General features: G+C 42.6%; 1 protein-coding gene across 1 annotated transcript in view; it reads left to right on the top strand.

The window, feature by feature from the left end:
* ERGIC3 (ERGIC and golgi 3) overlaps positions 1 to 22,400 on the top strand; it is a 27,961-nt gene continuing 5,561 nt past the window's right edge. Inside the window, exons 1-11 of the mRNA XM_063172019.1 lie at positions 1 to 123; positions 242 to 312; positions 826 to 913; positions 1,029 to 1,148; positions 2,367 to 2,460; positions 3,617 to 3,782; positions 5,421 to 5,478; positions 18,385 to 18,416; positions 19,067 to 19,163; positions 21,234 to 21,298; positions 22,107 to 22,243. Of these exons, the coding sequence (XP_063028089.1) occupies positions 36 to 123; positions 242 to 312; positions 826 to 913; positions 1,029 to 1,148; positions 2,367 to 2,460; positions 3,617 to 3,782; positions 5,421 to 5,478; positions 18,385 to 18,416; positions 19,067 to 19,163; positions 21,234 to 21,298; positions 22,107 to 22,243 (1,016 nt within the window). The 5' untranslated portion in view covers positions 1 to 35. The remainder of the gene's footprint in view (positions 124 to 241; positions 313 to 825; positions 914 to 1,028; positions 1,149 to 2,366; positions 2,461 to 3,616; positions 3,783 to 5,420; positions 5,479 to 18,384; positions 18,417 to 19,066; positions 19,164 to 21,233; positions 21,299 to 22,106; positions 22,244 to 22,400) is intronic.

The following is a 22,400-nucleotide window of genomic DNA, read 5'->3' on the forward strand; positions in this document are numbered from 1 at the left end:
CGGAAGAAGGGTTCGGTTCCGGGCCGCGCGGCGTCATGGAGTCGCTGTGGCGGCTGAAGCGGTTCGACGCTTTTCCGAAGACTCTAGAAGATTTTCGGGTTAAGACGTGCGGGGGAGCGCTGGGTGAGCGGGGGCGCTACGGGTGGCCGGGGGACCTTGGCGGGCCGGCGCTCGTTAGAGACTCGGGGCGGCGGCGGTCTGGTTGCGGCGGGGCTGACAGTGGTTCTCGTCTCCCCTGCAGTGACGGCAGTTAGCGGGTTCATCATGGTGCTGCTTTTCTTCTCGGAGCTGCAGTACTACCTCACCAAGGAGGTAAGTACCGCCGACGGAGCGGACACGGCCCCAGACCCCGGTGCTGCCTCCGACTCGCGGCGGGCAACCTTTCAGGGTGGCCGGAGCGCCCTTGCCCCTGCCCCCGTCGGGCCGCCCCCCTGTGCTGCCCAGACAGCAGCTTCGCCCAGCATAGACCTGCGGTTCGCGTTATTTTTCTGTGCCCTGTCCGGTCGCCGCGGCGGTGGGGGCGAGCTGCCCTCCCCCGTCTGTGGCGTCCTGCCAGGACGGCGGTACGTCGCGCCTCCTGCGAGCAGCCATGCCAAGCCAAGAAGGGAAACAAGCGCTGAAGCCTTGTTCCCTCCCCACGTTCAGAGACCCCCCAGTTATTTAACAGCATTCCAAATGGCATGCTCTGGGCTGTGCAGGGCAGTGGCTCAGCTGTCTCGCAAACCTCTTCTGTCTTAAAAATCAGCTCCTGGCCACAGCACCAAGAGAAAGGGGCCTTTTGATTTGCTCACAAGTAAAATGGGACTGTTTTTCCTTTGTTCCCAGGTTCATCCAGAATTATACGTTGATAAATCAAGGGGAGATAAACTGAAGATCAATCTAGATGTTATTTTTCCACATATGCCTTGTGCTTGTGAGTACGACTTCTGAATGGTGATAATTTTTGTCCTTGGCAGGGACTCAAGAGGCTCAGTGTGCTCATAACAAATGTATGCTTATAGATCACTTTCCTTGTGCACTGGTTTCAGATTTGAGCATTGATGCAATGGATGTAGCAGGAGAGCAGCAGCTGGATGTAGAACACAATCTGTTTAAACAACGCTTGGATAAAGCTGGGAATCGTGTAACTCCAGAGGCTGAGAGACATGGTAAGATGCTCTTCTACCTGTCCTGGTTGGATGCTCTGTTAGTGTTTCCGTTGTATGCTGTTCTGAGATTTGTGGGAACAAGGTGACAGCTGTAGAGTGTTTAAATGCCACAAAGTCTTGAATACCTTATAGCATGCAGATCTATTAAACTACTCTTACACTCAGTACTTTTGCAAGAAAATCTTTGCCCAGTCCCTATGAAACTATAATAAAGACCCATGGATGTATTTGAGGAATAAAGTTGCACAGTTGGTGGTCTTTTGAGATTAGAAATCAAGCAGCTGTTCTTGCAAAATTTGTCTTTAAATCACAGTGGGTGAACAAATGGGACTGTGTGATTCTAGGAAAGGCTCCAGTGACTTAACTTGCATTTTACAAGCCTAAACTTGCATTTTACTCCTTTAATTCTGTGTGTGTTAATGCACACCTGGATAAATACATGTGAGTTGATCTGTTGTTTGCAAGCTGTAATAAGGGATCCTTGGCTACATAAACCTCTCCTCTACATTTTTTATATGTTATGACTCATCCTTGTTCTTTGATACCAACCAGAAAGGATTCTGACAAAGCATTTTTCAGTCGCACACTATTACTATTTTGACTTTTCCTTTCCAGAACATGAGTTACTTGTTCTATTTTCTGGGAGTCAGTGTAGTTCTGAGTATCAACATGACCAAATTTTTAGCTTTGTATCACTTTAGATTTAACATTTTGTTGTTGACACTGAAAGGCTAAACTAAGCCAAGAGCTGAACAATTGGCAGGGTTTCTCTGGTTGTCATGGGAATGTGGTGATAGTGTTCTTACTATGTGTTGTGTCACTTAGCAACCATCACAGGTTGTGACTTTAAAAATTATTATTTGGGTAAAAAAACTATTCTACGTGTTTTTAAGCAAGTCCTGTATTGCTCATAATGTACTGGTGGGGTCTACTTTAGATGCTTTAGCAAAGCCTTTATGCAAGCAATGTCTGATGCTTCAGCAAGGCTTACAGATAGCCAGTTCTTTCCATGGAGGCTGTTCTTGAGAGGACAAATACTATGCTCCTTCTTGGTTTTGCTCCACACCTCAGCAGGCTACATACGTACCATTTTAGGTGGATGTTGGGTGCAGGATGTGCAGTAGCACATTGTGTGCAGAGTATTCATTATTCATAGAGCAGAACAAGAGTACAAGACAGAGTTTCTAGATGTGTCTCATGAATCCTGTTTTGTCTTAGAGCTGGGAAAAGAAGAAGAAAAAGTGTTTGATCCAAATTCTTTGGATGCTGATCGCTGCGAGAGCTGTTATGGGGCAGAGTCAGAGGACATTCGGTAACCTTTACACTTTTTTCCTATCTTCTTAGCACTTGAATCCTGGTATGTTATATGCATATGTTTTTTCCAAATGTCTATGAAGGTCTGTGCAATGAAATCCTGCTCTCAGGCACATGTTCAGTGATAAGAGCTATTGTGGTTTGGTTATGTCTTTGGAAGCTGCACTCAAGATTGTCAAGAAAGTGCATCTGTAGGTTGTTTGAATTGTCTACGTGCCTGTTTAAGCAGTACAAAACTTGTATCTCAGCAGGTGAGAGATTTTCTGGGCTTGTTTGGTGTCCAGAGCAGAGGTGTTTAAATGATTTCACTGCTACACGAGGTATCTTGACATAAAACCTGGTTATGCCCTGGCCTTGCCTTCTCACTGCTGCTGGTGGCATTGTTTTCCTTACAGGAGAAAAGACCAGACATCTATGGTTCACACAAACAACAGGCATCTTTTCGTATTTCTCATTCCTCCGAACAGGAAATTATTGTAAGAATGGATCCATGATAGTCCATATAGGTTCTGGACTAATTTTGGCTATTTTTGGCTCAGTGATAACTTGGTTTGTCCTGTCTGTCAAGTTGTGTCCTTTCCCAGAGATGTTTTCATCTTGAGGTATTCATAACTGCTGCCTTCAACAGCAGGAATTCGTTCAACATGTCCACCAAAACATGAAACCAAGGAAGAAACCTGGGTTTTTTTCTGGTAACCAAGTATTGTCCACATGTAGAAAAGTACAAAGAAAGTTTGTAGTTAAGCCCCCCTTTAGCCCAATGTCTTGGCCTAAAAACAGAGGAGAGGAGCAATAGAAATAGGCAGATGCTTTGTTCACGTGAGGAAGTTCCAAACTGCTTATAACTGGGGGACACTGATGTTGTTTTTGTGATAAATTTCTTTGCCAAGGGATGCCTTGGCTGTGCAAATGGCCAGGCAGAACCCTCTTTGGACTCCAGTCCTGTATTCAAACAGTGTGCATCCTCACTTCCAAATGTCAAAAGGCACATCAAGAAGATCATGCTTATTCAGGACCATTAGGCCACTTTCCAAGGTCCAGTCCCCAATATTTGTGTTACTGCTTTGTTGAATCCTGTCAAGGATTCAAGTCCTGAGCTGGGGCATCTCGTCTTAATGATAAAGATGGTAAGATGGTGCTTGTGCTTTTTGCAGGTGTTGTAATACCTGTGACGATGTCAGAGAAGCATACAGGCGGCGAGGCTGGGCCTTCAAGAACCCAGATAGCATAGAGCAGTGCAAGAGGGAAGGGTTTAGCCAGAAAATGCAAGAGCAGAAGAATGAGGGCTGCCAAGTGTATGGTTTCCTAGAGGTCAACAAGGTGAGAGAGAGCTTTTGCTGTGAACCTGCTGCATGATGGTGAGGACTGTGAAAAGGCAGAGTTGGGGCATTCCTCTCCTTTTCCAGTTTTAGGTGCTTACAGTACTATCATAGAATAACCTCTGGGGTCAGCTACGTCTTTGTGCTTGTCATGAGGTTCAGGAGGACAGTCAGGAAGAGCAGTGGAAAAGAGGCTAGTTCTGGTTTGTGTTCTGTGGGCTGATAGGAAGTCATGGCAGCTGGAGAAGTTCGTCTTTTCATCCCACCTGGGTACCAAGTATTTTTGCTGAGATTTCTAGAAGAGGAGAGGCAGCTTCTTTTAGCTTGAATTGTTCCACTGCCCTTCCGGTTTTAAATCAGAGGCCACAAGTGGGTGCTGGAGATAGCAGTAACCAACTTGCCTGCAGAGGTGCTGGAGAGAGTGAAATGTTATCTTCTTTAGAAAAACAGGAAGCAAGGCTATTGGAGTTGGTTGTCAAGGCTGAAAATGCTCAGAGAGGTGGTTTATGCAAATGATGTATGAAAATACACAAGATGCACCAGGTAACTATGTAACCTGTCATTTTGTGGGTTACCCTCACAAATACACAGGTTGCATACCCAAATGCCCTCTAGAAGAAGTCAGACCCAGGCTATTTTTTGTTTGTTTTTAACTTCAAACTCTGTTGGTTTTGGTTTTTTATTTTTTGGGTTTTTTTTTTCTTTTTTTTTTTTTTATCCTTGTGTGTTCTTCCTGGAGACCACAGTCTTTATTTCTAGAAAGTAGACCTTGTACTGTCATATCCAGAGATTGTGATTTGAGCATTATCATAGCTATTGAACTGTTATGGGACCCTCTCTCACAATATATGATGAGCAGGAAGATTCCAGGGGAAATTCTGGATGTAGGAGTGGTCCAAGTGTGAGTGTCACTGGGGAAGTTTTTGGGGCCTTTTTTTAGGCACTTGGAACTTTGTGCATCTTCATTCTCAACAGGTCTGCAGTTAACATAAAGCATAGGTTTGCCCAGGCATCAAAGATTTAATACAATGAGTGAGCTTGGTACATTCAGATCTTCCAAGGCAGAGTGCATGTGATTGCGAGTAAGTGTCAGGGAGGACTGGCGCCTAATATCCATATCCCTTTCAGAGTCCAGGATGAAATTTTACCAGTTTGTCTTTTGCAGATTTTTGGGGGGTTGCTTTGGGAGGGGGGTTTAGTAGGTTAAGTGCTTTATTTTTGCATGCTCTTCTTTTCATGGGTTTTTACATTAGATCACTGCTGACTATTGTTATAAGTGTTCATCCTCACTTTCTCCTCCCTTTTTCTTTGATAGTGTTTTGTATTTTCTGAAGGACCAGACAGTTCCCTACTTGGAGTTAATTCCTCCTTTTCTCTTTTTTATGTCCACAAAATAATCTGGATAGAACAGCTGTTATCCACATCAGTATTTAATTACGGATTTCAGCATCACTGGCTGTAATGAACATGGGAAATTCATACCTCTCTTAGGATAATGTCTGCTGCTACTGTCCCCTGTGAAAATGAGTCAGTTGGTGTCTGTCTTGTGTGAACAAAATCCTAAAAGTCCAAACACCAGTACAACTGCTTTGCTTACATAGATTCAGACCATTTAATGAATGTTTATTGTCTCCTGCAGGTAGCTGGAAATTTTCACTTTGCACCAGGAAAAAGTTTTCAACAGTCTCATGTACATGGTAAAGTATTTTCTTTTCCTGTTTATTGGACCTTTTGGTTTCAAGTGTCTGACCATTTTCTTTTAATATCTTTGCATTACTGTCTGTAGTAACAACATCACTGCTTCAGTGAGGAGGACATTGTTGAAGTTTTGTTACAGTGGTTTAGAACTATCATGGACAAACAGAAAAGTGGTTTCTAGGGGTGCTGCCACATGACCGTGGAAGGACTTGGTAGAGGATGTTTCTGGGTAGTCTCTCAGTTCTGCAAAACTTTGCTGCTTTGCAGTCAAACAACCTCAAGTAAAATTTTCAGACCTGAACCTAACTACAAGTACCTCTAGAAGGGATATTTTCCTCTATTCATGAGGTTCAGAGTAAAATTATGTTGTGAAGGACTTCCTTGAGTATATGTATAAATATAGCGTGGTGAGAACCATAGTGGTAGTTTACAAAATCATGGAATGGTTTGAGTTGGAAGGGACCTTTAAAAGACCATGTAGTCCAACCGCCCTGCAATGAGCAAGGACACCTTCCACTAGAGCAGATTGCTAAGAGCCCAGTCCAGCCTGGCCTTCAATGTTCCCAGGGACTGAGTGTCTGCCAGCTCTCTAGGCAACCTGTGCAAATGTCTCATCACTTTCAACATATACAATTTCTTATATCCAGTCTGAATCTGCACTCTTTTAGTTTAAAAGTATTGCCCCTTGTCCTATTGCAACAGGCCTTATTAAAATATCTGTTCCCATCTTTGTTACAGTTCCCTTTTGCTGTTAGAAGGGGCTCTCAGGTCTGCCCAGAGCCTTCTCTTCTCCAGGCTCTCCAAGCCTCTCTTCATAGCAGAAGTGCTCCAGCCCTTGGGGCATCTTTGTGTGCTCATGTAGACTTGCTCCAGCAGGTCCACATCTTCCCTGTGCTGAGCATCGCAGAGCTGGAGGCATCTCTGCATGTGGCGTCTCACCTGAGTGGAATAGAGAGGGAGTGTCCTCCCCCTCACCTGCTGCCCATACTGCTGGGAATGAACCCAATATGCAAATGGTTTCTGGATTGCCAGTGCATATGGCCAGGTCATGTTAAGCTTCTCGTCCACTAACACTCCCAATTCCATCTCCCCTGGGCAGTTCTTGACTTGTATTGGTACCGGGGGTTGCCCTTACCCAGGTGCAGCACCTTCCACTTGATCATGATGTTCACTGGGCTCACTTCTCAAACTTGTACAGGTTCCTCTGGATGGTGTCCTGCCCCTCAAGCACATCAACCTTACTACTCAACTTGCTATTATCTGCAGATAGGCTGAGGTGCCCTCAGTCTCACTGTCCATGTCATTGATGACAGTATTAAACAGTACTTTTCCTAACATGGACCCCACTCGCTCCTGTCTTCATCTGTATATTGAGCCATTGGCCACTACCCTTTGCACATGATCATCCAAGCAGTTCCTTATCCAGTGAAGAGTCACTCACTCCAGTTTAGTCTGTACTGCTGTGGTTAAGGTCAGGGGAGAATGTGAATGTGCTTGGTGGGAGTAACTGGTGTATTTGGAGAACAACAAACTTTTGAGCACAGAAGCACTTTTGTACAAACAACAATAATGTTTTCCCCCATAATACTGATCGTTTGTAATTAAAAAAAATATTTCACTTATTGTGGCAAAACCTCCTTTGTGTGCTTAAACTCTCGTGACAGCAGCAACCTTACTACAGCCAGAATCAGCAAAGTCATGGCATATATGTTAAGGAGAAGCATACTCCTCTCTGTAACAGACAGGAATTCAAGCTGGCTACTTCAGAGCAGCTACTTTGTGTACAGAGAGGTCAGCATAACTCTCTAATTCCGTGTCCTCCAGAAATGCTGCAGAGCTGAATTAAAATTCACTCAGAAAATACAGATAAAACCTAATAAGGCCTCCATTCTAGCCTTATCATCAAGCAGTGCAAGATAGCTTGGGAGCTCAGTCCCCAGGGAGACAGGGTGCCCAAAGCTAAGCTAGCTCAAGGCTGATGCTGCGGGGCTACCCTCTAGCAAGCATGGTGATTATCAGCTCTATTAGTGATTGCAAGCTCTCTTAGGGTTTTGGCTCTTGCCTGCTAGGTAGGGGTGCCCCCGGGCTGAGGCTGCAGCAGATGGCGAGAGAGGAGTGGGAGAGATGCTGGTGGTTCCACAGAGATTGCTTTATTGGGGAAGTCTGTGAAGGGTCCCAGTGACAGATCTTCTTCTGTCGAATGGGCTAAAATATACCTCTTTTATAGGGTTTGGGGGGGATCCAGATTTGACCAGTAGTGAGGGTTAAGTAACATAGCCTATAGGGTTACAGAGATAAGCTTTGGGGCAGCGGTCAGGGAGACAGGAAGTTCTGTTGCTGTCTCAGCATTCCTATTGTTCAGATTCTCCATGGGGTCTTGCCCAGGTCCATGGCATTTACTACAAAAATCCAAAAGGACTGTGTAGTAACTGCCAATCTCATCCACTCATTTGCTTGTTCCTGCTGGCTGTATCTGATGGCCTCCTCTTTGCCTACAGAAAAGAGTGTAGTTGCTTCCTACTCTCTCCTTGCCCGTCAGCATTTCATAGGCCTTTCCTGTACAGGGCTCAGGGCATATCTTTCCCTGCTGAAGAGTCACAGCATATGAAGCTGGTCATTTGAGGACACCAGTCAACCTCTGAGCTTCCTTGCAGGATTTCTCTGAGCCTCTTTCAGTTCAGCTCTGTCTGAAGGTACCAGACTGCATCCAGAATTGTGATCCTTGCTAAACATGAGAAGCAGTGGCCTAATGATTTTCTTCCTTTTGTTCTCTCTTGCTTTCCTAGTTATTCATAATGTGGGATTTTCCTTTTTACCCAGCCTTTTCCTTGGCAGTGTTTTCATTACACTAACCGACAAACAAGGAAGTTTTCCAGACCCGTAAGGAAAATGGACTGCTCAGTGTATGTGTTTTCTTGTACATTACTCCCTGTAACCTTTCTTTCTAATCTTTTGGGGTTTTTTTCTTCCCTTTAATTTCAGGTAAAGAATTTGACTAGTATGAGAGGACAGAGTTCTGTGAGATATTTCCAGAACTTGTATCTCATTTGGATCATAGTTCCAGACAAGAACTTAAGTGCTTGTGGTGTTTGATTCTTTCAGTAGGGTCTGCTTTAACATGCAGTCCTGTTAATACATTTAACAGAATGTCACACAGGATGAAGTTGAATGTCTAAGAGAAGTCTGAATATTCCAAACTGTTGTTGTAAGTCACATTAACAATTCACTAAATCATTTTACCTGACCTACTTGATGCAGAACTCTAATGACTGACAGTATTTTTGCTTTTCTTTCTATTCCCTACTGATATGAATCAGTAGATAATATGAGGATCAAGAATATGAGTAGTGTGGAAAGTTCAGTCCACTGCACCATGCTTCTTGCCTCCTATTGGAGTCTGTACCACGTTTGTACAGCTGATTGTTGGATTTTTATTTTGAGGTGGCATTGAAATACTGAAGCTTGCATATCAGCTTTTCAGTTTCTTGCATTGTTCCTCTCTTTTTATGCTGAAGTTCCTGTTGTATCATACATCTCCAGCCAGAAAATGGACATGGGCATCACTGTGACTGTCCCAAGGGTCCTATTAAGCAGCACTTTGTAGATCTGACTACAGATGGAATCCTGATCTGAGCTTCTGAACTCTTGTTTGCTTGGTGTTAAGATCTTGAAACTGTAACTTCTTTCCTAGGGAGAAGCAAGTTGAAATGGCTTTATCTCAGAAAGTAGAATAAGAGGGTGCAATTTCATTTCTGTTTAGTTATTTAACTTCAGTTATATATAACTTTATTTGCGTAAGCTCTGTGTTCTCAACTCTCCATTAGAGACTGAGCACTTTACTACTAGTTAGTATTTTATCTCAGTTTTCACCATTACTATGTTTTAGTGTGTATTGCTACTCATTCTTAATCTCAGATCATCAGAATTGTCCTGTCTAGGATGACTCACATGGCTGATCTTATGCTTTTGTGCCATCTAAAATGGTTAATTGCCTATTAGCTGGTGCATAAATACCATGCTTGAACTTCTTGACTGGTACTTGTCTCTGTTCTTCACATCCTGTGTTCCCTGAGAATCTGAGCTGAATCTTTGGAAATGTGTTGCTTTTGAAGCAAGCAGTGATGCTGCTTTTCATTCCAAGTTATTGGAAGCATTTAAAATTGGTCACTTTAGGCTTGCACCATGATGTGACAGCATCAGTGTCAGAGAAGACCTCCAACTCTGGAATGTCATAGTGGCTGCAAATGGTCATTTGTTGTTCAGTTGCACTAAGAAATCCCAGATCATTAGGAGGAGGATTGAAAGAGATTGTGAGGAGGGCTGAAGCACTTCCAATCAGAATTCTTAACACTGAAACAAGTAGCTTTGGTTCTCCTGCATTGAGGGAGGCCAGAATCAAACATTACCAATACTTAGAGTCTTCTGTTTTAAGCAGCACAGCCTCAAGCCCTGCTTATTCATTTGGTTCTTGCTGAGGTTGGGATTGCTTCACTGTTGTCTGTTTAGACTTTGAATCCTAAACTGAGATTTTATGTTTGGTTCATGCAATGTGCTGCAGATTTTGGTGAAGTTCTCTCTTTCACTTTTGCATCTGCAAGGACAGCCTCCACCATCAGCTGGGCCAATTTGTGACTCTGAATATTGTATCTGTTTTCTTTTGCAGCAATTCACATCTGTGGTCTTTCCTTCCTGTCTCAGAGGAAAGAGAAATGATTGGGTGATATAGCTGTTTAACCTCTGAGATTTGTGCTTCAGGGGCTGCTGCCATGTCTGTCCATGCCTGTACAGCAGCAGCCATCTCCTGCTTCATCGGCAGTAGTTGAGAGTGACTTTCCTGCCTGTGGAAACTTCACCTACCTAATGATAGGCTCCTGAGGAGAGTGACATTATCTATATCACTTCCCATCTTTGTTTCTTATAGTCAAGGGAAAAGGCTGAGGGTTCTCATTCCTCCTTTAGTTTGTCTTTGGGTCACTCTGTTGATGAGGTGCCATCATGTTGTCATGTTGTGCCTTGCTTTTCTCTGTGAAGAGAAATGTGGCTACACCATCATCTTTTTAGAAAAGACATTGGCCATCATGCTTTTTTTGACAGCCAGAGAGCTTTTCAGGATTATTTAAAATGTCTCATTAGACTCCTTCGATTCATTAAAAGGAAGATGGTGTTGGTGGCATCATTCAGGACATTCTGTCCTGAAGACACACTCTGAATGACTGTGATAATTTCTGTGGATGAAGCAGTCTGTATGTGGTCCAGATTTTGTGGTTTTCTTGCACCCTACATGTCAGCTGGAGGAACAAAGTTATCTTTGAAGATGCTGTTTTTGAGAGATTACCATTTGTTTTCATCCTCTTTTGTGGTGATGGCTGTGGAAGGAAAAAACACAGGTGTGCTGCTCTTTGTTATGATGATAGTCCTGGAAAAGGAGTCTTCTTGGAGCCACCAAGCTTTGCCTAGAAAGGTGTGAAGCTTTGTTAGCTCTCTAGGAGTCAGATCCACTGGTCAGTTGTACATCCTCGTTAGTGTTCTGTTTATGTATTTAACAAAGGGCTTCTTTCTTTCTCTGCTAGAGCTTGTTTGACAGCCAGAACCTATTTGAACTCATTCTTGGACGCTGTGGATGACCCCAAATAGCCTCTTATTTACATACTTTTTAGTGTTTTGATTAATGAATTGTGAAAAGCTACCAAGTCTTTGACTGCAGATTGATTGTCATTTTTCAAGTCCCTTGGCACCTTCCCAGTGTAAGCCAAGAGCATGTCACACTAGCTCCTTTTTCTGCAGAGACTGCAGTCTCCTTCTCTGTTCCTTTCCTATAACCCAAGTAGTTGTGGGCTTGTTACTATTGCACAGGCCTCTACAGGTACCAGTTTCTTATCTGAGTTCTTCTCCTGCCCAACAACATACTTTAAAAAAAATTATGTGGGACTCAGTCTCCATCAGGACACCAGTTCAGTGTGGGAAGATCCAAATCCTCTGATCACCTGTACACGATTCCTTCCATAGAGGAGGTGTGTATGAGCTCATTCTGACTTCTGTCCCAAAGTAGTGTCTGTTAGGGAACTGTTTTTATCCCCATAGTGAATACTGAACACTGAGAGTCTTACTTCATCCTCAGCACTGCTGAGGACTTTTCTTTTTACCCTAGTGACCTCTTACCAGAGTTTGGTTGTCTTGGTGCTGAAAGATGCAAGGTCTCACCCATTTATGGTGGACAAACTGTTTTCAAGTTATAACAAGTCTGTTTTGGAGACAACAGAAATGACATTTTCATTTGTCACTTCACTATCATCCATCAGAGCTCAAGTTGTACCAGTTGTTGGGAATGCTTAACATTTGTCAAGTAGCCCTCTGGAGCTGCCTTTCCTTCTCCATACCAAAAATCATACTATTGTAGAAGCCCCAGCAGAGATGTAGCTAAGGGGATCAAATTCCTGTGGGAAGGATTCAGAGGCCCATACAACCATAAGGCTCTGTAAGCTTAAGACAGTTACTGATTAGTGCTAAATGTATATACTACACAGTGTTCAATACAAATGAACAAGCTTTTGAAACAAACAAAAAAGGAGTTTACCTCCCTCGAGATATGCTGTTCAAACATGCATTTCCCTGCCCCCAATCTTTCCTGGTATTCACCTTTGTCAGGATCTTGCAACAGAATGAACAAAATCAGCCTCATAATTTGTTATTTCCTCTGTATATCAGGTGGGATGAAAATAGCACAGGATTGATTAAGAATAAAGAACCTGTTACACAGCTTTGAATGTTAATATGTTGTAAATATAAACCTTGGGTGCATTTCTGAATAGCTTTGCTCCTAAAATTATCTCTCTTATCTTATGACTGAAAAGTAATCTAAATATAACCAATACTGTTGCATGCTGCTTTGGAGTTCACTTAACATATACGCACATCCCACTGTGTTTTTCCTTTTGGTGATTAATTACTGCATTTTGAGTTCTCTGTTACACTTTAAATGATTGCTTGACCGTATACCAGTCCTTTAGCTGTCTAGGGGGTGATTTTATATGGCCTAAAAAGCACATAAGCACAGATGTTTCTCTTGCCCTTTATGGTATGAACTTTAAATACTACTCTACCTGAATCTGTTTGTAAGGATATGAACATTTCTCTTTTCTCTTCTACTTTACTTGTTTTCCCAGTGTATGCTGTTGAGATTAGGTGTTGCTGTATCCTTTTTTTTCCTCTGGACTACAGAACTAACATGATTTTTGTTATTTGCTGAGCTCATAAATCTCCTTTGGAAGGAGCTGTTGATCTAGGCTGGGATTTGAGAAGGTTTCCAGGAAGCTAATAGGAGAGCTGTGCCAGGTCATTCTTCTGTGGTAAATGAGGTGGAAAAGGTGGAGAATCCTTATCTTAAATGATTTTAGTATCCCCATGTTGGAGATAATGTTTTGACAAATGTTTAGCTGCACTGTGCCGCTAATGTGCTTGAGTGGAATGTGCTGATATGTTAGAGCAACTTCTGCCTTTTCAAGTCAGATGAGAGAATTATCTCACTTAATCTCATTTGTACAGCACGTTAGAGAATATGTCCTGAAATTTCATGTACCAAGACAGCTGATCTGTGAGTAGTTTGTAGGAACTTTTACAAGGGTTAAGTAAACCATTGGATTTTTCTATGGGTAATCACAGCAGTTGCAGGTTGAGATGTGGTGTTTCAAGTCAGTAGCATCTGGCAGAGGGCTCAGAGTCTCAGCTTTGCTTCGCCGCAACATTTTCTGTGTTGCTCCCTGCCTCATTCCCCTCTTCACAACACATCTTTATGCCACTTCCATCTTCCTGCCACTGTGCTCCTGTAAGATACTTTCCTCCATAAAATTTGTCCCCACTTTGAAAAGTGGTGTCCTATCTCGCCTTGGAGCAATGTGTTTGGGTGGCAGTCTTCGGTTTTTTGGAACCTTCACATGTTTATTGACAGAGTCCTGAATGGCTGTAAGTGCTGTTAATCCTCTTTTAGGGGTTAAGAACTGAGTTTTGTGAAGTCCAAGGAGGCTTTGTGATTGTCCAGGTCAGAAATGCAGGATGGGGAGAATTCTTCAGATAGACAGCATTAGTTAAAACTGTGTTACTAAAACCATGAACAAATCTTGGTTCTATAAAGCAGACAGAGTTCTCGACAAACTTAAGATATGTAGCAGGTATCTTTATTTTGCCTGTTAGATGTGGTTAAGGAAATGAAAAAAATGTGCTTATTTCTTCAGAAATAAGACTCTTTGGTCCTAGCAGACTGTCTTTTAAAGATCTTCTGTTCTCTTTCCTTGTCCTGTTCCTTATCTTAGCAGGCTTAATAGCCTGCTGGTTTATGTTAAGCTAAATGTGTATCTGCAATGTAGAGTATGTACATATGTGCTTAGAATAATCATCGGTGATCAAGGAGAAATAAACCTGCGGGATGGTGGAAGACTCTTTTAGAAACTGAACAGCTCTACTGTAGAGTTGTAAATCACTTATTGGAGGGAAGTTTTATAAAAACTACTTAGTTGTGGAAAGCATAGCAGAACATTCTGGGGACATTTTTTTTTTCAGTAGCCATAACTAATAATAGGGGTCACACACAATGTAAATCTAGTGTAACATGTTAGTTAATGTCTGGTCCTTCTCAAGTGATGCCCTGGGATTTCTTTGGTACTGTGCTGTTCCTGTAAGTTTTGTCATGCTCACTAGTCCTCAATACAGCTTCACATGTACCAACACATGTGACTACCCAGGTGATAAATCTGACAAACATCATAATCCTGCAAAGGGTTCTAAGAGCACAGCTACCACAAGGATCATCCCTCTCCCTCCCTGTGCATCACTATGCCAGTGCAGCTGTGGAATTAACCTTACTTTGGAGCTGTTCTGACTAGAAGAATAGCCTCAGATAAAGCAAGACTTGCATTTCAGCCTTTTACAGAGTCTGAGATGGCTCATGACTGAAAGGTGGGTGGGATAGGAATGAGCTGAGGGACCAAAAGATGGTGGGACAAAGAAAGTTTTATTCCTTTGGTGGTATGGAATCATAGAATATTCTGAGATAGAAGGGACCCACAAGGATCTTCACGTAGGTCCAGTTTAAATGCAGACCCATCAGAGCCAGGATCTCTGTGGAACTTTGTTATAACTGAAGGTTAGCCAGCTAGTGTCTGTACAAAAGGCAGCAAGACTTGACACTTCACTGGCAGCTAAGGCACTGAACTCTTGACTTAAGTGCACATAATAAGTGCAACATGAAACAGCCTAGTGTTGCTGGTAACTGTTAAGAATAACAGAGCATAATGCCAAGGCCACTTCTCCTTTCTTTCTTTCCCCTGCCCACCATCACATATACTTCCAAATTTTTACTAGGAATTTCTTTTTTAAAGTTTATTCATACAGTTGTCAGCACAGGAACACAAACCTGCGTGCTGTCACTGTGCTAGTCGCAGTGACAGGTCTGCACTCCAGTCAGAGATAGCAAAAGGAATATCTGAAGCCAGTGCATCTCTGAGCTCTTTGAAATGCAGACCCATTGACTTAATTCCAAGTACAGCAACCTAGTCTCTGGGCATTTAGCTGCAAGAGGACCTCTCCCTTCATCAGAGGCTTAGGAGGAGTGTACTTTAGCATTTCCTTTTCTAACTGTATGTTCTCTATTTTTCATGCCTATCTCTTTAGGTTTAGTAAGGGTTTTATATAAATACAAGTACAGCTTCTGGTGGTTTACTGAAAAACGTTAATTGAAAAAAAGAGTTCGCAGCACACTTAAGTAGATGTTTTCAAGGAGAGGCTAGTTCAAATCAGATCTTTAGCTTTGTAGCTGTTGTGGTTTGCTACTGGCCAAACACCAGGCACCCCTGAAAGTTATATGCTCTCCCTCTCTTGCTCTCAGCTGGGCAGAAAGGGGGGAAAAACGAAGGGCTTCTGAGTTGTGAGATGAGGACTGAGAGAAAACACTCTTAAGGGCAAAACAGGTTCAAATTTAAAGGTATAAAGTAAATTTCTTATTAACAGAGTCAGAGGAAGATAATGAGAAGTAAAATAAGACTTTAAACCATCTTTTTCTGCCCCCAGCTGTTCCCTCTTTCCCACTGACAGTGCAGGGAGACAGGACATGTTGGTTTTGATCAGTTCGTCACCCTAGATCTTTTTCTTTTTGCTCAGGGAGCGGAGTCTTTCTTCTGCTGTAGCATGAATCCCTCCCACAGAGAAACAGTCTTCCAAAAACTATTGTGGCATGTCACTTGTCCATGGGGTGCAGTCCCCTAAGGATAGTCTGTTTGAGTTTGGAAGCAAAGGCTCTGTCTCTGGAGGCAGGGGTTCTCTCTCTCTATTTGGGTCTTCCACTGGATCACATCTTTCTCTGGTATCCACCCACTCTGGCAGGAGCACTTTTCCCATGGGCTGTGAGTGGATCTCTACATCCCCCATGAACTTCGTGCCTCACAGGGGACAGTTTGTTTCACCATAGTCCTCATCATGGCTTGCAGAGGCATCTTGGCTTTAACACTTGGAGCACCTCTTCCCCCTCTTTTTCCACTGACCTTGGTGTTGCCCTGTTGTTGTCCCTCACATGTGCCCACCTCCTCCTCTTCTGTGACTGCAAGTAAAACTGGTGCTCATAGGTGCTTTTGATAACGAGTTCTGCTAATTCAAAGATTCCTACAGGATGCTGCAGCTCCGAGAGGTCAATCTCATCGAGGTTCTGTGCCAGAGAGTCTCTCACCGTGTTTCTGCTGCTGGCCACGCGGCCCCGCCACCACCAAGCGGGCAGTGACGGCCACCACGGCCCCGCACTATTTAACCCCTCTCTTCCTGCGGGGCCTGGGAAGGAGAGGCTGCTGCCACTGCCCCTGCCCTCTTCCCATGACACGGCTGGCTGGGGTTGGCCAGGCAGTAGAGGCTTGCCACGCGCTGCGTCAGGACAGCAGCAGCCGTGGCGCCTCACCGCCCCTGGAGAAAACTGCGCATGCGTGTTTCAATTTTTCTTAACTGTGTCATCACAGAGGCCTTACCAGCCTCTCTAATTGGGCCAACAGCACGTCCATCTTCAGAGCCATCAGAGATTGGCTCTGCTGGACATGGTGGAAGCTTTTAGCAGCTTCTCACAGAAACTACTCCTGTGGCCCTCCCTCACTACCAAAAACCAGGCTGTGCCAAATCAACACAGCAACTTGTCTCTTATGCTAGGCTCTCAAGGGAGCAGCAATTCTAATCATTGTTAATGATGTAGCAACACTTGGTGATCTGACTCCATTAGCTCCTAAGGTAATAGCCCACGATTATTGAACTGTGTTTTACTTTGCTAAATTGAAAGGTGAAGTCTGCCTTCCTGAGCACATGAATTTACCTGTTAAAATGGCCACAGACTCTGGCTTCTTTGAGTTCATTGTATGACTTTGGATAAACCTGGTAGGAGTGATACTGAAATGGAGTTGCAATTTAGATTTTCATCCTGAGACTGATGCTCCTGGTATAAAGTCATAAAGTCATTTAAGTAGCAAACTAGAAGATAACCATTGCCTCCCACAGATTTTAAAGATAAGCATGTATATATTGATTGTCATCATAGTTATAGCAGTACCTTACCTACTCCACTGCATGAAAGATAATTGACTAAGCCATCAAAAGAGTATTCTTAGTACAAAAAGAATGGGAAGATGTTGGAATCCAAAATGCAGGGAACTCTCAGAATTTTGGGCCTGTAAGCCGAAGGTTAGAATTAAACACAGGATTTGATCTGAGACCCTGGAAAAGGTTTCCAAACTTAGGTGCTGGGAGCGAGAATGTGGATTTATAGTTTAAAGCAGAGACATGTTAAGCTAAATAGAAGACAGTTTAGAGTTTTGGAGTTTAAGATACAGAAAAAATAAAAGTAGTTACAAAGGTAAACAAGAGGTTTAGAATGCAGTACTGTAGGTTTTTGTCATACATAACATGATTGGCTAATAAAGTTTACACTGCATCATGAGTCCATAAGACAAAATATTTAAGGATTGGGTCAAAAACATAAATATCTTTGTTGGTAGTGTTTTATTGGTCAATAAATTCTTTAAAAGTCTTGTAGCTAGAGGTCTTGTGACCTTCTGAGCCATGCAGGGAAGATGTGAGCCAAACTCACCCTTCCTGCCTATGTAGAAGATAAGAAAAATAAATTGCATAATCTAAAAAACTCAGAAGTATCGTCTCTAACTCATTCAAAACTCCTTCAAAAATCCCCATACCATATCTCTGCCAGATCCCTTCTAGGGGTGTGTGGTGCTGCCAGCATTGTCACATTGCTACATGTGGGAAGGGCAGAGATGCAGGCCAAATTCCCCAAATCCCAACACTGGTGACAGTCACTGTGGTCCTACTAGTGGTTTGTAAATACCCTGCTTGGACCATTCCTGCAAAGACTTTTCCTTTCCTAGTATGTTCTCTGGGCAGCAGTAGCAAGGCTGATAGGCAGAGTGCTGAGAGTTACTAAGATGATGATTATTTTAAAGGGCACTTGCATGTTATATTAAAGCATGTGCTCTGCTCATTTGTTAGTTTAGATCTGTTATGCCTCTGTGTTTTACAGTAGTGAGAGAAGTTATGTGTAGCTAACAGCAAAGCTTTCTTTTCTGACCTCTGGGGTCTTTTTTTGCCCTAGATGAAGAGTACATGCAGGTGAGGATTGAATACCTAAGCTGAAGTAACCCCAAATTAAATTTATTTTCTTTTATTCTAGTGGTGGCTCTGTGTAAGGAGGGGTATTACAGCAGTTTTATCTGTCACACACCCTACTATGCAAGTAAGAGAGAAGCCCAGACAATTTTCTTGCCATTTTAGATTGTGATGGAAATAAAAGGAGCTGCCTTATTGCTAGAATATGGGAGGGAGATATTATTGCTATGAAAATGTGAGATATATTGTTAACTTTTTTTCTATTACAGTTCACGATCTGCAGAGCTTCGGACTTGATAATGTAAGTGTTTCTACGGCAGTGTTACAGTTCTTTTAGTCTATTTTCCTTCTGGATTTCCCTCCCGTTGCCACATTGAGATCCTAGATTGCTGCAGATTTGGCTTTATGGGTCTAAGCAAAACCTGGGTCCTGCTTTCACACAGGGTTCTGAAATACATTCTATGACATTTGCATGCTGCTTGGCAAGCCTATGCTTCTCTTCCAGAGCCTGCCTTTTTCCTTAATCTATGCCTCACAGTTTCTTTTGGTTAATATTGTCACAGCTGCTTCTGGATCTGTTGGAGTTTACCTTGTGCTGGGAGGAAAGCAGACAATGCTCATACTTATTCCTCCAAGGCAGCTGATAGTATGTGCTCCTATTGCAGAGAGAGGAGTGGGTGGGAGAGCCTGCTCTGTAGATGGGAGGAAAGGGCACTGAGATCTGTAGATTTCAAGCAGGAGAAGGAGAAATTCCTTGTCTTGAAATCTCCAGTGAATAAAAAAGAAGAGCAAATGTTTTGGAGTTTACTGTTGGGATGCATGGAGAAAAGGAGCACCTGTCTCTGTTCTAGAGCCAGGCTCAGAAAAATATGCCAATAACGACCTTCAGGCCCCTTACCTTACCCCTCATGTGCTGTGCAGCTATTTGAGTTATTAGCATTTCCATTTCAGATCAATATGACGCACTATATCAAACATCTCTCATTTGGAAGGGATTATCCAGGCATTGTGAACCCTCTGGATGGGACAGCCATCACTGCACAGCAAGGTAAAAGACAGCTGAAATGTAGGGGGTTGAGTAAATATATGAATGGCAGTGAAATATTTTTTTTATATTGTAATTGTAAAGTTGCTAAAAGAAAAGGGGGAAATGTGGGGGCCTGAGTTAACTTATGTATTGTAAATATATGAATGGCAGTGAAAGATCTTTGTATTGTATTAGTGACCCTGCCCTGATTCTAGTTATTGTAAATGGGCTGCAGCTGTGATGTCCTTGATTGGGCAGCAGCTGTAGCCCATGGAGGTAACTGAGATAAAAGGGGGTGGGGTGGTCAGGGAGAGCCGGGGAGAGGAGCCCTGACCGAGAAGCAACAACACCACCACTGCTGTGAAGATCTGCCACGAGAAAACCACCAAGAAGGTATGAGACTCAGGAAATATAATTATACAACAACATGAATACAACACTGAAAGAAGTCTCTTTTTAAGTGTCTGTATTAATAAGTGTTAGAAGAGAACAGGAGCAAAGTTCTCAGTTTCAACAAAAACCCTGACAGTGTTATGTGAAATATGACTCCTCCACCTTTTGCTCATTCTGGAGCGGCTGTTTCCATTCGCCTGGAAGAAGTCTGCCAACATGTTTGGATTCTGTGACCTTTCTGAGAGGTATCTCTTCAGCATTTGTGAATGCACAACAGCAGGTACAGTGTATCATTATTAAAGGCATACCTCAGATATAGTTCAAGGAGAGCCCTGTCTAACTACTGCTTACCGTGAGAGAGAACGAGAAGATGCAAGGTAGACAAAAAAGGCCTAATTGGTAGTTGCTGGAGAGCTATGGTGTCTGCCTGATCTTGACATACCCAACAGTAAGAGCTTGAAAAGCTGCAGTGAAGTTGAAATATTGCTGATCTTGATAGCTCCAGATTTGCTGGCTTGTGAGACAGTTTTTTCTTCCTGCTGCTGCTGTGCTTAAGTTTATTTCCACAAGCCTGCTTTTCTATGAAAGGTCCTTTACATGCCATTGCAGAGGGGTTTTTTTTAGATCCACTGAAGCCTGAATAGTTTTCCTTTGAAGGTAATTGGAACTGTATGTAATAAAGCTTGGAGAAAGAAGTAATTTGCTTTGAAGTGGTGATAGGATTGTTGGTCCTACCTGAATCTGTTCTTTAAAGTTTTCTACCATTGATTTTGGTCCTTGTACCCAAATCAGAGGATGGTGTTTGAAGAAAAGTACAAAAAATTAAAAGGTATCATAATGTTCAGTATGATTATGATGCTGTAGTTATTCTATGAAGTAACAAACTATCTGAGAGGGAGGACCTGTAGCTGACTGGTAAATTTCTGCATAAGCTCAAGCTTTTCATCCTGAGCCTCAGGGAAATTTACCTCAGTTGGTAAATTCTTGAAGAATTTGTTCTGAAGAGATGCTCCAGTAAAGAAGTAGAAGCAGTAGATTACAGGTCAAATTTATGTTTATTGCAGCTAAATATACCATATGCAAGAATTACTTCTGCTGTAGAAATGGATGGATAGTCTTCTCTAGGGAATTCCATAGAAAATAGCTTTTTTCTTGCATTGTGTTATCCTTAAGAGAACTGAAGGAACAGGCTGGTCTGGGGCAACAGAAGGGATTCTTCTATTTTTTTCTTCACTGGTCCAGATCTTCCTTTTCATCTTCTGATACAATAAATGCCATGCTTCTACAAGAATAAACTGCAATGTTAATTGAAGTTGATATGAGATACTCATTTAGATCTGAGGAAGTTTTCTTAGGGCTATGTTGTTAAGACATTTTTCTGGACTAGAATGGAATTTGCAAGAAGTTTTACTGGTAAAGCTATAGCAAGTTTGTAGAAATAGTTTTTCTATTTATTCAAGGCCAAAATGCCATGAGTTTTGGTTTTGGTTGGAGCAGAAATGAAATTCACTTTGGCAAAAGGAAGACACATTTCAGACATTTACTTTACTGTCCTTGAAAACCTCCAGCAGCTGTTGTGCAGAAAGATGTTCCCTGACAACCTGAACAAAAGTAGTTTGTGTCTACCTGACCTGTCAGTGAAAAGCTTCCAGCTTATGGCTTTATATTAATTGTGTCTCTCCCTTTCTTTGCTTATAGCTTCTATGATGTTTCAATATTTTGTCAAAGTGGTCCCCACTGTGTATAGGAAAGTAGATGGTGAAGTAAGTACCTTTTTCCCTGCTACTTTGACGAGTGGAAGCCTTCACTTTCTTCTCATATTCTTGATGCTGACAGTAACTGTGGATCCAGATGTGTTGCCAGATGTATACCAGGGGCTATATTGTACATTCAGTACTTGGAAACCCCAAGTGTGGAATTCGGTAAAGAAACCTGGATAGTATCTTCCTCCACTTGGATTGTAATTTGTGTCAGATAACTTAGTAGGGATGATAGAACATAATTTTATTTTACAGAAACACAGTTTAATTGCTCTAAGAATAGGGCTAGTATGAACAACATGTAGAAGAATGGCAGGGCACAGAAGAATGCTGAAGGTTGATCTTAATTTATGTGAAGACATGCTATCTCTGTCTTTCTCTGATCTCCTGCCTCTATATATTATTTTCCTTTTTCTCACTCTTAATTATTTATGGCTATCAGTGCTGTCTCCTGAAGCATGCTTGGCAGGACTGCATTTTGGTCCTGCAGAGGGTGACAGACTCAGGGTTGAGAGGGACAGCCTATGCTATTGTGTGCCAGCAGAGACCAAATAGTCCAGCCTGGATGTTATGCTTCCTTCATACCATGGGCTAGCTGCAGCTTTAACTGGTAGCCTGTAGTAAAAATAGACCTGATAGCAAATACCTGTTCCTGACAGAGCTCTGATAGAGCTCTTCAACTCTTTCTAACCACTGTCAGGTTGCCCACGTGGGCAGGGCCACACTGATGTGGTTCACTGAACGCATGTTTTAGTAGCCTTTCCTATTCTCTGTTGGCAAAATAATGTTTGCTGTGTTTGTTTCCTGGTAGGTGGTAAGAACTAACCAGTTCTCAGTTACACGACATGAGAAAATAGCAAATGGGCTACTGGGAGACCAGGGTCTGCCTGGTGTCTTTGTGCTGTATGAGCTTTCACCCATGATGGTGAAGCTGACAGAGAAGCACAGGTAAGAGACATTTCATTCTATTTTGTTCATTCTTCATTGATTTTGTAATTTTGCATAGCTCGAAACTTCATTGTCATTTAGACATGATAGTGCAAATGCCTGAAATTCATCCAAGCCCCTTCCCAGCCAATGAAAAGGAAGAGGTGCTTACTGGTGC

Source organism: Melospiza melodia, chromosome 19 (genome assembly GCF_035770615.1).
Source record: "Melospiza melodia melodia isolate bMelMel2 chromosome 19, bMelMel2.pri, whole genome shotgun sequence".
NCBI lineage: Eukaryota > Metazoa > Chordata > Aves > Passeriformes > Passerellidae > Melospiza > Melospiza melodia.